Genomic DNA, 14,445 nt, shown 5'->3' on the forward strand with positions numbered 1-14,445 from the left:
TGCTTGTTCCGGCTCCTCCCTGGGCCCCCTGGCAGAAGGCAGCAGGATCCTGTCACAGTGCAGTGAGACGGGAGGGGCAGCTCCCTGAGCCCGCGCGAGAGAGGATGGAGAAGCCATGAGAGAGAAAGCAGAGGCACGTGGAAGACCCATCCGGCTTTGCGGGGTAGGACAGATATTTGGAAGCATTAGGTTATGTTCCCCCAGATGCAGGCTTTCGTGACAACACAGTTGTTGACATGGAATCCCACAGCAAGCACGTGACTCCGTCTTTTAATCCTCTGAGCACAGGAGAAGCTGCTTTTGCTGGTATGTCTTTAACACAGGCAGAGCAAGTCTTGGGCTGGGAGCCTTCTGCAGGCAGGGATGTCCAGACAGAACTTAATGACATTGTTTGTTTTTATAGCAGTTATTCTTACATGCCTATTTGTGGCAGTTATTGCTGGTTTTCCCATTATGGTAGGGTCATAAGGTGATTTTAAAAAATACATTGATATAAATAGGAATGGTTTGTTGATTTCAAGTATTAATAGAATATGTGGAATATAGACATGGCAGTAAAATCACAGAGGTGCTATGCAAACACGAAGTTTGAGCAGCACTGGAATAGGGAGAAAGATGTTGGTTTAGTCTAAGGAAGAACTTTCTAATCACCCAGGTTGTGCAAGGATGGAATAGGCTGCGTGCTTCCCTGTCATGGTGGGTGTGCAGAGAACCTGGACAGCCTCTTCTGGGTGGGGCGGGGGGGGCGCGTGAGATGGCTATGATGGGTCCTGATTGGCTGTCTCTGATTTGCTCTGGGTCCAGGCTTTCCTCTGCTTCAGGCCCCAGGAATATGATCTGGACATCCCTGGCGGGCCTGTGGTACAGTACTGCAGCCTGATGAGAGACCTCCAGCTCCAGGCCTTCCCACACTTTGTGAGTGGAGCTTTTCCTTTCTCCTTTCTTTGTGAGGCAGGTGGCAGAGCCTGGTAAGAATAATATTTAGGAAAAAAAAAAAAAGAATAACATTTAGGGGCCTCCTGGCTGACTCAGTCAGTAGAGCATGCAATTCTTGATCTCAGTGTGAATTCGAGCCCCACGATGGATGTAGAGATTACTTAAAAATAAAATCTTAAAAAAAAAAAAAGGAATAATATTTAGAAGCCAGGCCCTTTGTATGATTGTCGTATCCATAACCGCCCAGAGTAGTCAGCAGGGCGGAGATTATTATTAATGCATTTTACTGATAAAAATAGCCCCAGCTGATGTTTGCTGTGCCTCACTATCTGCCAGGCAGATAAGCTGCTCAGCCGTTTACATTCTTCATCTCCATTAATCCTCACAACACAGCTTAGGGGGTAGATGCTGTTAAGAGTCCCATTCTGCAGGTGAGAGGTGGAGGATCAGAGAGGGTGACTTCCCAGGTTATTCAGATGGTAGGTGGCAAGATGGGATCTGAGCCCCAAAGACTGTGTTTGTTGTCACCCCTCTCTACAAAATCTTTTAAGAGCTGTGCACAGATGTTAGGAAGTGCCAGGCCCTCTGCTAAGCTCATACATGCACTGTCCCCATTGTTCAGATGGGCACATTGAGGCCCAGAAAGTTTAGATAACATGCAAGAAGTCACAGCGAGTCGGCGGGCGTGGGACTACAGCCCGGTCCTAGCTCCCTCCAAAACCCCTTCTCCCAGTGCCTGGCCTCTGCCGCTTCCTTCCCCAACCCCAAGCTCTTCTCTCCCCGCAGAAGCAGAGGCTGAAAGGCCTGGTGTGGCAGCCGTTGTGCAGCCTGGCTAAAGCCCTGGCTGGCCCTCAGAACCTGATCAAGAAGCGTCTGGACAAACTACTGGACTTCGAGAGGGTGGAAGAGAAGCTGTTGGAGGTGGGCAGCGTGACGTACGAGGAGCAGGAGGCCCGACACACGTACCAGGCCCTCAACTCCCTGCTAGTGGCCGAGCTCCCACAGCTGAACCGGCTGGCCATGCACTGGCTGGGCCAGATCCTGTGCACATTCGTGGGCCTCCAGAGGGAGCTTGCTCAGCAAGTGCTGCAGAGGGCGGAGGGCAGCTTGGCTCAGGTAAGGCCTCTGGGACCGGGGCGCCCCTGCAGGAGAGCCAGGCGGGGCCTCAGGGCGCCTGCAGCTAGCTGTTCGCGGGGGCTGGGATGGAGGGACATTAGGCCATCAGGTGCGCGGCAGGCAGCCCCGGGGACCTTCTGGACCTCTCTTGTGCCAGTTGTCCCTCCAGCAATGGGATCCGATCACGCAAACAAGGATAGAACTGGGACTCCGGGCAATTCCTGGGCTCTGGGATTCAGAAGCAGAGGAGGCTCTGCTGGGAAAATAGCAGACCTTGGGGCTCGTCCTTGGAATGTATTAGAAGTCGATGACAGAGGCCAGGCCCCTTCTACGCAGTCGGGAGTCAGTGTCTCCAGTTGGCGTTACCGCTGCTGTTACTACTTTTAGCAGCTGCGTCCTCGCGAGCGCGTACGGTGTACCTTCCTTGTGTTATCCCAGCTCATCCTCACGCTGACCCTACAGAGTAGGTATCATCAGCATCCTCACTGCAAAAGGGGTTAGACAGCGTGCCCAAGGCCACACAGCCGGCAGCAGGATTTGAACCCTGGCAGTTCAAGTCCCGCAGCCCGGGCTCTGAACAGTGCTTGGCAGCATGTTAGAAGAGCTGTCTGCTGAAAGCAGAAATAGATTGCAAAGAAGTTTGGACGAACTTGCAAGTGCAAACGTTGAATTCAGAGCTTTGAAGACGGGGGTTGACAGAGGGAAAAAGACCGGGGTTGACGGGAAGAAGACCAAGCTGCTTTCAGATCTGTCTCTGATGTCAGCGTCAGAGCTGAGGGGCTGTGGGCCTGGCCCCCAGGGCAGGCCAGCACTCTTCATACCAGCCGCTGTCTCCTGGGCTTCGTGGTCCCCAGCTGAGCCACCCTCATGCAGTGTGTTGCATGAAACTTCCTCTGAAATGCACATGCGCCACTGCCCTGGTGGCTCCTGGTCCCAGTCCACCCTGTGCTCCCACTTGCAGCACACTGCTTCTGAGTGGGACCACGTCCCTTTGCACAGACTGCTTCCTTGGCCTGAAATGCCCCCCAGCCCAGTACCCCCCATGCCTTTCACAGTGCCTGGTGCATGGTAGGAACTCCCCAAATATGTGACAGATGAATGAATCTCTCCGTGAAGCTCTCAGAACCCCCCTCCTTGCGGCTGGGAGAGCCCGTCTCCCCATCGTGTGTACTCCAACAGCCCGTAGGAGGCGCTGTGCTAAGCACTTCGCAGAGCCTGCCTTCAGCTGGGATGCTGGATGAAGCCGTTTTTCCTTATTGAGGAGGACTGGAACTATAGGCTTTTATTCTTTTTGGCCTTCAAAGCATTTAGTACAGAGTTCTGTCTCAGACACGCTTTTTGAATTTAATTAAGCCTGAACCATCTGCAAAAAGAAGCGTTTCTCTTTCCTGAAGGCAGAGGGTCAATCTGATTAGATGATCTTGTCATCCTCTTCCCGCCCTCTGGTTCCGTCTCCAGGGCTGCCAGGCCCCCTGTGTTCAGACTGGGATGTGCGGGGCTGGGAGTGTTGCAGGATGCCCGTAGCAGGAAGGTAACTTTATAAAAGCAGAAAGAGGGCCTTTCCTGGTTGGGCCTGTCGTTTAGAATGTCAGAGCCTGCCGGTGATTGGTACCAGCTTCTTTGTCTGTGTCCCATGGCCCATCCCCCTGGACCAGTCCTGTGGAGCCCGGGAAAGGCCTGCATGGTAGAACCTCAATCTGTCTGCATCCTGGGGGCAGGGGGAAAGGCTCTGAGTCAGACCCAAGAGCAGCGAGCTTGGTGACAAGCCGAGAGGACATGTCTCTGTTAGCTGTGGGTCTTAGCGGTTCCTAGGTTGTGTGGGAAGAATGCAGCAGATGGCTAGCAGGGCCAGGGTCTCAGGATGGAGCATTACTCAGAGCTCCTAGGGTTCCAAACCAGCTGAGGCATAAAGAAGGACGTCCTCATTTGCATAACGGGGAGGCCCAGGAGGGGATCGAGCCCCGGGCAGGGTGCATTCAGTACAAATAATGTTGTCAGGGCTCCGGCTTTCGCTCCACCTCCTAGTTCTGTTTCCCTGTCTGGGCTGGCTTCATTGTCAGGCCAACCTTTTTCTGCACGGTGGGAGAGACCGCTTTTATGCCTCAGCATCTAAAGGAAAAGTTTTCCTCTCATTCTCAGCCTTCATGTACTAACTCTGACGGGAGGCTTCTGCTTGGCCTTGCTTGGGTTCATTGTCTAGTCCGTGGGCTGCTCACGGTAGATGGGAGAGGGAGGCCGGGCCTGCCAGCCCTGTGGCTGCCGCCACGGCGGGCAATACTCCTGGACCCCACGGAGGGACGCTTTCTTGAAGGACACCAAGTGGGGCAGTCAGCAGGCAAAAACTACAGCTGACAAAGACGTAAAGACCCATCTCCACACATCTGGGGCTAGAATGTAGGCTGCCAGAGTCTTTCTGTCCCCTTTCTCCTGGAGATGGCTCTGAGGACAGTGTCTGTCCCACCCAGCTGCCCCACTACCACCTCTCGGAGCTGGCCTTCAGGAAGCTGGTGGAGGACGCACTGGGCCGGACTGGTCACCAGCTTCGCTCCTTTCAAGAGAACTTTGAGAAAGTGCTGCCACCTCCCACCGTGCAAGTAAGTCTCCTCACCCTGCAGACCGTCCAGTCCTTCCCCTGCCAGTGGGGTCAGGCCCGATCCCGTTTCCTTTTCCTTTTCCTCCCCCAGGGTTCCTTGTACCCTTTCCCTCTCTTCTTTCTGTCTGTGAGCTGGAGGGGGTGTTGGGATTCACACCACCTACACACATGCTCTTCGTGGCCAACAAACATAAGAGCAGAACAGTAGAATATTAAGTGAAATTAGACATAATAACAGACAAGTGGCATTAGCATCCCCAAACCTGGAACTTCACATTTTTTTAATCAAAGCCTCTGTTTCCTCACCATCTCACTGAACTGGCTTCAGATACCAGCATTCAGGATGAATAAAAAGTTGGAATAACAAATCATTTAAATTTTATTTTTGCTGTGGAATTTTTAATTGCAAGAGACAGTATTTCAGCTGCATTATGGTTTACAGACTTTGGCGGGCCAAATCCTTCTTTGCAGTAAAGTATTTTTCTCTAAAATAGAAGGAAAGGGAATCTTCCAGTGGACTTGAAGGATGTCCCCAGGTAGTATATTTCAGAAGTGGAACTGAAGTAGCTGAAGGGAGGAGGGGGCCCCACATGGGGACAGGCCTGGATGAGAGGATCCTGAAACTCTTCGTTCAGTCACATGTGAAATGTGAAATGAAGGACCGGGAGATGGCCAGGATTCCCCAGAAGGGAGAAGGGGGCTCCAGAGACCCAGAGAGACAAGGAAAGGAGCCCAGCAGAGCTGGCCCATAGAGGTGGCCTGCACACCTGACTGGAATGCAGAGAAGGCCAAAGGCCATCAGGGATGCAGGAGGAGGGTGGACTCTTCCTTGGGCCACAGCCACCCCCTTCCTCCCCCACACCGAGGCTGTCCCAGCCAGAAGTCCCATGGTGGGGGGGGGGGCATGGGCCCTGCAGCGTTGGGGGAGGATGGGGCAGAAAGTAAAGAGCAGAGCAGCTACTGGGATGAGTCCTGGGAAGCTCCTCTCTCTGGCTACTTGAGACACAATAACATTTGTCTTATTGGAAAAATATTCCATGCTGATCGTAGAAAAAAGAGAAGACACAGAGAAACAAAAAAGAGAAACAAATGGGAACAGCATAATCCCAGTGTGTGTTGCAAATTGGTAGGAAGACAAGAGATGCCCCCTCTTTTCCACCTTTGTTTCCGCCCCACCCACACACACCCCTCCTATAAATTCCTGACTTCTTTGGCTAAGGGTTCAGAACCCACAGAAGTGAGGTGGTCACCTAGGACAGAAGCAGTCCTCGTGATACTTTCCCATGTCTCCCCTTGGTCCCTCCAGGGAATACTGCTGTTCTCTGCCCGGGGCCTCTCAGACTTGAGAAAGAAGGCAAATGTTTCTACACCGCTGGCTTTCATACTCAGGGTAACACCTCCATTCTGAAAAAAAGCTACCCTGTCTCCACTTCCACCTAAGGGCCCATTTAGAAACATCAGGTTCTCCTAGTTCTTGATCCTGACTAGTGAACCCCATTGGAGTAGGGGTAATGGCAGAGTCTGTGCCCAGACGTCCCCGAAGGGCACTTCTGTCTGCTTTTCCTACACCAAGCACCACCTCCCCCCAGAAATAACCACATAGAATATGATCTCTCTCTATATATATATACACACACACAAACACACACGCATACATAGTCAGAGAGAGAGTGTATAGTAAATCTATATTCAACATTTTTAGTTTCTTCTTTGTTTTACAAAAAGAGACAGTCACCCCTGAGTCTCTTCTTGGTGATACTTTTGCTGGAAGCAATGAACAAGAAAACAAAGGCAATGCCAGGAGATTTTTGGATGCATGGACAGCACCACTGAGTCATTCGTCCCAGCTAGATGGCAGTTTCCATCAGGCAAAGCTGTCTTCTGTGTTTCTTTTACCCCATTCACAAGGCTTACTGTGCCTTGTAAACAGTAGGTGCTCAATAAATACTTGTGGAATAAAAGCTAGCACTCCCTTCACACGTGAGGGAGGGTCTGCACGCGTCACCCTCCGCCGGCGTTCAAAGCAGCCATACGCCTGGCGCCCGCGTGAAGCTCACAGTCCTGCTCATTCAGGCCGAAAGACCTGTGCCAGGCTTTTTCCTGTGGGATAATCTAGCTTGATGCTGTGACCAGAATTTAGGGCCCCATCCTAGAGTTCTGTAACTGAGAACTTTTGGAATCTGAATTAGGATTTTAGAAAATCCCGGAAGTTTAGACCTAGGAGGGATGTTAGAGGTTAAATGAGAGGGTGTTTTGTGCGGTTGTTTTTTGTTTTTGTTTTTTTTTTTGAGATCCCTTTGGATCCTAAGAGTGTGTTCTTCCTCTAACCCAGCCATCTGTTAGCGAGGAGACTGTTGCCCACTGGCAGCAGAGGTGGGATCGGCGTGGGATTCCTGGCTGTCAGCACGTGGGCGTATGCTGGCACCAGCTCTGACACGCCAACTCAGGCACCTGTGTCTCTCTTTGTCCCTCCCCCCCCCACCCAGCCACTCCTTCCAGGGGCTGAGCGCCAGGTGCAGGCTCTCCTGAGCAGGTATGGCCCCAAAAAGCTGTACCAGGTGACAAGCGGCGTCAGTGGGGCTGGGACTCTGGACCTGACACTGCCGCGGGGCCAAATCGTGGCTCTCCTTCAAAACAAGGACACCAGAGGCAACAGCAGTCGCTGGCTGGTGGACACTGGGGGTACGTGGGGCTTCATGGGCTCTTCCCCTCCCTCTGGGAAACCCCCCAACAGGAACCAGTGGGGAGATCCAGGTGTGGGCAGGGGTCTGGCTGTGCAAATCCAGGATGGGAATTGACACAGGTGAAAGTGCAGGGCTTGGGGCACAGCCAGCTTAGTGTGGCCCGTGACATGCCACAAAGAGGAAGTGAGTCTTACATTGCTACATCTGTTATTCAGCACTTACTGTGTGCCTTGGGGACCTCACAGGCCGTTGGGGTAGACAGAGGTGTACGGAGAGAGTCCAGCATCACCCTGAAAGGTGTGGATATGCAGAGAGGGCGCGCTTGGATCCCAGCTGCAGGGAGACATCTGGTATCCAGAACGAGGGACGTGTGGTCCTGTCTCCCATGCACTGGTCCCACCCTTGGATGTGCCGCTCAGGTCTGGGTGCCCCAGTGTAACTGGGCAGGAGGCAGGTGGCACCTTGAACCCAAGAGGAGATGGCCCAGCCATGTGTTCCAAAAAGGGGCCTGTGACCCACAAGATGAGGGTCACACAGGATTATTGGGAGGGGACCCACAGACAGTTTTCCCCCTTCAGACAGTTTATCGTAATTGTTATTGAAATATTTTTCTGCATATGAGAGAAACTCATACATAAACCTGTGATTTTATTCGTAATAGAACAAGTCTAAGTTTTAAAAAGTGAGTCTATCAAAAAATTAAGTGGGTGACTCTTGATCTTGCTTCAGGTCTTGATCTCAGGGTCATGAGTTCAAGCCCATGTTGGCCTCCACGCTAGGCATGGAGCCTACTTTTAAAAAGAAATTAAGAAAACAGTACAAATCCAGCAGAAACCGTGAAAGGGCAGTCTCGTGACTCAAGTTGACAAACAACTGAACGGGGATTCAGGCTGGCCACTGGGGTCAAGAGGACTGAGTTTGGGTTCCAAATCAGCCACTTTACCAACTGTGTGATCTCAGAGAAGTTACAGAGCCTCTCTGAGCTGCAGGGGCTCGGCCATCAGATGGAAACAACAGTACTGACCTGGAGGGCTGATGTGAAGACTGGACAATTGAATGCCGCTTTGGCACCTAGCAAGCCCTCGGGAGGTGTCGGCCGTGGGCGGGGATAGTGACCAGAACAGTACTGGGGTAGCTGTTCATGAGCAGGGACTGGGGGCACTTAGCGAAGAGAAAGGCAGTTGCTGCCTCCTGGAAAAGGCTGTCCTGGGTGAGGAAACAGCCCTACTCTAGGCCTCTGCTCAAGGGGAAGGGGATCAGTGGGCCCAGCACCAGGAAAGCTGTGTTTATACCAGCCCAAGGAAGAACTTCTTATGTCTGTCAAAGCTGTTCAAAACAGAGTGGGCTGCCTCAGTAGGGAATAAGCACCCTGTCACTGGGGGTGTGCAAGTAGAAGCTGGAAACAGTGAGTGTGGGTTGGTTAGGGGTGGGTTTGTGAGTTTCCTGGATGACTTTTTCAGGTCCTCTTTAGTGCTGGGAAGCTGTGCTGGAGGTATTCACATCCCTGAATGGTGCTGATTCCTCTGTCACTAAAAGGGATGGGAAGGTGGTCTGCAGCCAGATAACGTTCTGCGTGTCCTGTAGGACATCGAGGGTATGTGCCGGCTGGGAAACTGGAGCTGTACCGTGTCACCCCCAGGCAGGAGGAGGTCAAAGAGCAGGAGTGGCCTCACAAGGACTCCCGTCACCTAACACCACAGCCCACTCCAGCCCCCGTCCCCTCTGTCCCAGTGGTGACCCAGGTGAGTCTGGGAGAGGGCTGGGGTTTGCCTCCCCATGGCCACCTGGAGTGGGGCTTTGATTTCCCTCCTGCTGGAAGAGGCTACCATCCTGTGAGGCCAGGGCCTTGGTCAGTGGCCTCACCAGTGTCCTGGTCAGGAGTGAACCTGGAAAAAGGAGCCTCCCATCCCTGCCACATCAACAAACCCTTGCTCCGTATCAGCAGGGCAAGTGGGATTCATTCATTCATTCATTCATTCAGTATTTGCCAGGCAATGTGCTGGATGAGAGATGTAATAATGAGCAAAAGTAAATCTTGGTCGTTGCCTTCCTCAGATTTATAATCTGGGGGTGGGGAAAACAGCAATTAATAAAATAATCATGTGAGTCATTGTAAAGTTAGAGCAGTGATAAATGCCAGAGCCCTAGGTGGGAGAGGTTCAGGAAAGGCTTTTCTAAGAAAAATGATGCTTTTTCTCAGATTTGAAGGGTGAGCAGGGATTAATTGGATAAAGGGACTGTGCCAGGCTGTGAGTGGGAAGAGCTCCCCAGAAAGCGTGCCTAGTGAACACAAAGGGGCCGGGGTGTGTGTGTGTGTGTGTACACAAAGGAGGGGTGCGTGAGGAACTGAATGAAGGGGGTGTGGCCGGGGAGAGAGGGTAGGGGTGAGGTACTGCTAGAGAGGTGGGCAGGGCCTTGTGGACTTGGCGAGGGTGTCAGCCTTCGCTTCAGAGCAATGGGAAACCTACATGCATGTTCACAACAGCATTATTCATAATTGCCAGAAAGTAGAAACAACTGAAATGTCCATCAGCGGGTGGATGGATAAGCAAAATGTGGCATATCCATACAATGGCATATTACTCAGCCATAAAAAAGAAGGGAGGGCCAATACGTGCTGTCACATGCAACTCCGTACAAAAGGCCATGTGTTGTATGACTCTGTTTATATGAAATGTCCAGACCAGGCAAATGCATAGAGACGGGAAGTAGATTAGTGGTTGGCTGCGGGGTGGGGGGTTGGGAAAGGACTGCTGTCTTGTGTGGGGTTTCTTTTTGAGGGGATGAAAATGTTCTGGAATTAGTAATGATGGTTGCACAGCCTTTGAACATATTAAAAACTACTGAATTGTGCACTTTGAAAAGATGACTGTTACGGTATTTGAATTCTGTCTCAAAACAAAAAGTGATGGGAAGCCATGAAAGGGTTTGGCTTTGCTGGGACGGAGTCCTCGAGGGAGGAGAAGCTCCGTGGGGTCGCTGTGAGGGCTGGATGAGATAGGAAGGCCAGGCGGGGCCAAAGTGAGCCTCAGTAAACGGCAGCCACGCTCCCAGTTAGAAAAGGGCTTCACCGGTGACAGGTAAGCGGCAGAAAGGGCCGGAGCAGCGGCGGGGAGCAGCGGCGGAACCCAGAGGCTGGTGCTGAATGGCCCAGGCAGGAGCCTCAGGGGGGCGGCGTGCAGGCTGCAGAGAAGCCTGTGGAATCTGAGGTGTGCGGCTTGCGGCACGTCCCCGGGAAGGCTCCGAGGGCCAGTGCCTGGAGCATTACCCACAGGTGGTGCATCGGGGCTGCCTCCTGCTGGGCATCCCTGCCTTTCAGCAAAGGACCCACAAGGAGCTCCCCAGAGGGCCTGGCCACCCAGCTCGGCCCCAGCTCCACCCAGCGCGGGCAGCGTCTCTAGGAACCCTGCTGCGGGTGAGCCCAGCTGTCCATCTTCCCAGACACATCAGCTGCTTCCTCTGTTCATGGGTCCACACTTGTGGGGTCATCCCAGTCCTCCCCAGCTTCTGACAACAGGAATGGTAAACAGAATCAGAGCAGCCTGCATTTACTGAGCCCTGAGCATGTACCAGGCACAGACGTACATCGTTTGTTGAATTCCCACAGTTACCTGGAGGGGAGGATGTTATTACTTCCATTTTGCAGATGATGAAACTGAGGCCAGGGAAGTGAAATATTAGCCTAATAAATGCCCTCCCCTCTAGTTTTTTGTCCAGTTCAATTACTTTCCCTAAAAATTAACCAAGTCCCCCAACCCCCAGTCTCTACTCCAAGTTGGGAAGCAGGCCTGGGCGGATGACACCCTCAGATCTGGGCAGGGTGTTGGGGGAGAGGGTGCCATGTCCTCTGCTCAGTGGGGTGGCAGCCGTGGACCGAGGGCACCCATTCTGACAGGCCTGGCTTCGTTGCCATGTGGTTTTGAATAAGCTCTTTGACTTCTCTGAGTCTCGATTTCCTTATCTGAAAAATGGGGCAAATGGAATTATAGAACTGTGAAAGTCAAGGCCAAGTAGCACCTGGAACAGAGCCTGGCACGCAGTTGGTGTTGCTGGCGGAAGACGAAGCAGCAGGCTTCATCTTTAGCATGAGGATGTCCTTGGGTGGCGGCGACTGCCCAGCCTTGGGGACTGAGTCGGGTCGGGGCAGGGGGTGAGCAGGATGAAGAGCGTCTCTGCGCTGGGTTTGTCTGTCCCCCGCTCTGACCGTTTCTGTGTCGCTCCCCATGTGTTTCAGGCGGTGGCAGTGTACCCCTTTGTGGCCAGAAGCAGCCATGAAGTGAGTCTGCAGGCGGGCCAGCTGGTGACTGTCCTGGAGGCCCAGGACAAGAAGGGGAACCCGGAATGGAGCCTCGTGGAAGTGAACGAGCAGCGGGGATATGTGCCTTCCAGCTTCCTGGCCAGGGCCGCAAGCCCAGCTCCATGGGGCTGGGGTCTGCCCTCCTAGGGGGCCCGCCGTGGAGCCCAGGCTGCCAAGGGACAGGGAGGCTTAGATGCTAGGACCTTGTGGGGGCGGAAGGGGAGATCAGGCCGAGGTAGGGTGAAGGGCAAGCAGAAGCGGTGGGTGGGCCTTGCAGGAGTGCCTGGCATGGGTGAGCATGAAAGGCTCCAGCCAGAACCACTCATCAGGTCTGCGGAAAAGGTGGTTCCCATCTGAAGTCACAACAGCTTGGATGGCAGGTCAAGGTGATGAGAACTTGCTGTAGCCTATGGCCCATCTTACCTGTGCTCTCATCCAGCCCTGCCCACCAGAGTGGGTCACCCAGGTGAATGTTACCTGTGTGCGATGGGGTTGCGGGGAGGGGGGCACTGGACACGTCCAGAGCTGCCTGGCCTGACGGTTCACTCCCTCCGTGTGGCATCAGGAGACACCGCAGCCGACCCACACTGGCAGCTGAGTTATCTTGGGCAGTGAACCCCCTCAGAGCCCTCTCTAGCTGAGGAGAAAGGGCTTGTGGGCAACGGAAGGTTCTCAGGAGATTCTTGGCTGAGTCTCGGAGCGGGTGTGGCCAGGTCACAGTTCTGGAATGTGTTTAGGCAAATTCAGAGACTGTTCCAGGGACCGGGAGATTTTGAGGGTGTGTTACGTGGGGTGTGTGAGGCTGTTGTGTTCTCGGGACTAGGGAACAAAGGGCATGCAAATTGCTTAGGCAGCTCTGTGCGGCAGGTGATCAACAGCCTGGTGGGTGGGGGAGCTTGTTGTTGGTTTGCTTTCCTGTTTCTGGAAGTCGGGAGCCAGGGGAATCCCCGGGTGGTTTCAGGGCCTGGAGGCGGCAGGTGAGTGTGATGTCAGTTGGCTGTAGGGCCTTAGACATAGGACACAACCTCAGTTTTCCCATCCACAAAGACCTAACTCACAGGGCTGTGGTGAGAATGGCCTGAGGGAAGCTCCTTGTAAATTGGGAAGTGTGATAAAAATGTAAATGGCCACTGGTAGCAGGATGCCCCCGGAAGTGGTCTCAGGATGGCTCCAGCCTCCAGCGCCCGGCTGCAGACAAGCATGCGTGCTGCCGCTGGCCCCGCCCGGGCCGTGGCGGACACTGGGGATCAGCGTGGTGACCTTTCCCCTCAGCCCAGGGACACCTCAGGACCCTTCTCCATGCTGCGTTCTAGGAAGCCAGTCTCTCGAACTTGGTGAGATCAAACCCATTGTCATCCCTTTCTAGGACCTGGAAATGGAAAAACAGTTCCTGTTCAAGGCAGACTGACCCAACGGGGCCATTTTGGGTGCAGCCACTGTTGAATCATCCTCTCCGGGTTGTCGGTTTGGCTAAGATACATCTCAAGATTCACAGAAGTGGGAAAAGGTGGTCCAGTCTGATCTGTAATACAAATTATATATTTGGGGACCGACCCAAGTTGGAGTGTGGGGGAAAATCCAGTGGTAGTTTAGACTTATTTCCAAGAACATCTCCATGGTATTATAACTGTAGTGCGTAACGCTGTTAGCTCTGGCTTTCCAGGGCTTTGAAGAAATACATACGTGCCTGCGTGAGATCTTCACCTCACTCCTCGGCTTGTGAGAGCGGGAAGATGCATCATGCAAGAGAAACTCAGTCCCCACCGGCCCTGTCCCGGCACCAAATTCACTCTATAAGATGCTCTTGACTCATTTTCCTTTCTTTTTCCTACTCAGATTTCTAATACAAATAGGAGGCATAGGGGAGCAGATAATAACGTAGGAAATCCGTTTGTGGGTTCCTCAGTGCTTACTGAGAATTTCCTGTGGACTAGAACCCCAGCTCAGGCTTCTCAACCTGGCTGCTTGCCCGTTCCCCCGCCCCCCGCAAAGATTGTAATAGAGTCGGTCTGGGGTGTGGCCAGGCCCTCAGGAACTCAGAAAGCTCCCCAGGTGCTTCTGGTGTGTCACCAGGAGTGGGGACCTCGACCCTAGACACGCAGTAGTGGACGAGACAGGCCTGCGGTCGGAAGCGGCCACCAGCTGTAAGCGAGGATGTGCCCCTTCTGAGTTCTGCCCTAGCTCAGATGTTTTGAACAGGCAGTTTTAAAGGTGCTTTGAAAGAGGACAGCCTGTTCTGTCGGTCCCAGAATGTATATTTATTAAGTGCCATTAAGAGGGACCTGAACAAAACTGGATATTCTTGAAGGAGGAAGAGAGAAACCTGGAATATACTTGGAACCACATCTATCTCATGAGGGGAAAATGCAAATGTCTTCAGTAGCACACGGGTTGTGGTTTCTTGTAGACCAGGGAAGGAGGTCCAGAGTCACCAACGGCTGAGAAAAATGCATGTTGAGAGAGAGAGAATGGCCTGGATTTTCTCCAGGGGCCTCTATGTAATGTGCCTCCCCCCTCCCCGCCCCCCCGATGCCCGGAGCCATTGCACTGTCTTATGTATTGCACTTCGGGGCTGCCACATGCTAAACTTGCTCAGGTATTTGCCTGGGAACCAAACAAGGCTGATCCCCAGGGTGGCCCTTGCTCCCTGCCACAGGGTGCGTCCTCTTTAACCTTTTGGGCCCAAGCCCAGGTTTAAACATGAGGACAAGGTTACAGTATGGAGGAAAGATGAATGAACGCCTGCTTACTGTGAGGAGCTCTAGCTTGGTGAATCAGTGACGTGAACCACGGAGAATAAAGGACTTCAAAGATGAAAA

The 14,445-nt window shown here is 53.1% G+C and overlaps 1 protein-coding gene across 8 annotated transcripts in view; it reads left to right on the forward strand.

Moving 5' to 3' along the window:
* Positions 1-14,445, forward strand: part of ARHGEF37 (Rho guanine nucleotide exchange factor 37) — a 49,188-nt gene extending 34,743 nt beyond the window's left edge. For 6 of the 8 annotated variants that reach the window (XM_078066729.1, XM_036080636.2, XM_036080635.2 and 3 more), the window contains 6 exons: positions 805-915; positions 1,723-2,052; positions 4,518-4,646; positions 7,132-7,327; positions 8,914-9,071; positions 11,564-14,445. In XM_078066729.1, the coding sequence (XP_077922855.1) occupies positions 805-915; positions 1,723-2,052; positions 4,518-4,646; positions 7,132-7,327; positions 8,914-9,071; positions 11,564-11,773 (1,134 nt within the window). In that variant the 3' untranslated portion in view covers positions 11,774-14,445. The remainder of the gene's footprint in view (positions 1-804; positions 916-1,722; positions 2,053-4,517; positions 4,647-7,131; positions 7,328-8,913; positions 9,072-11,563) is intronic. The other 2 variants (XR_013445555.1, XM_078066730.1) reach the window with 2 other exon arrangements.

Source organism: Halichoerus grypus, chromosome 2 (genome assembly GCF_964656455.1).
Source record: "Halichoerus grypus chromosome 2, mHalGry1.hap1.1, whole genome shotgun sequence".
NCBI classification, from domain to species: Eukaryota; Metazoa; Chordata; class Mammalia; order Carnivora; family Phocidae; genus Halichoerus; species Halichoerus grypus.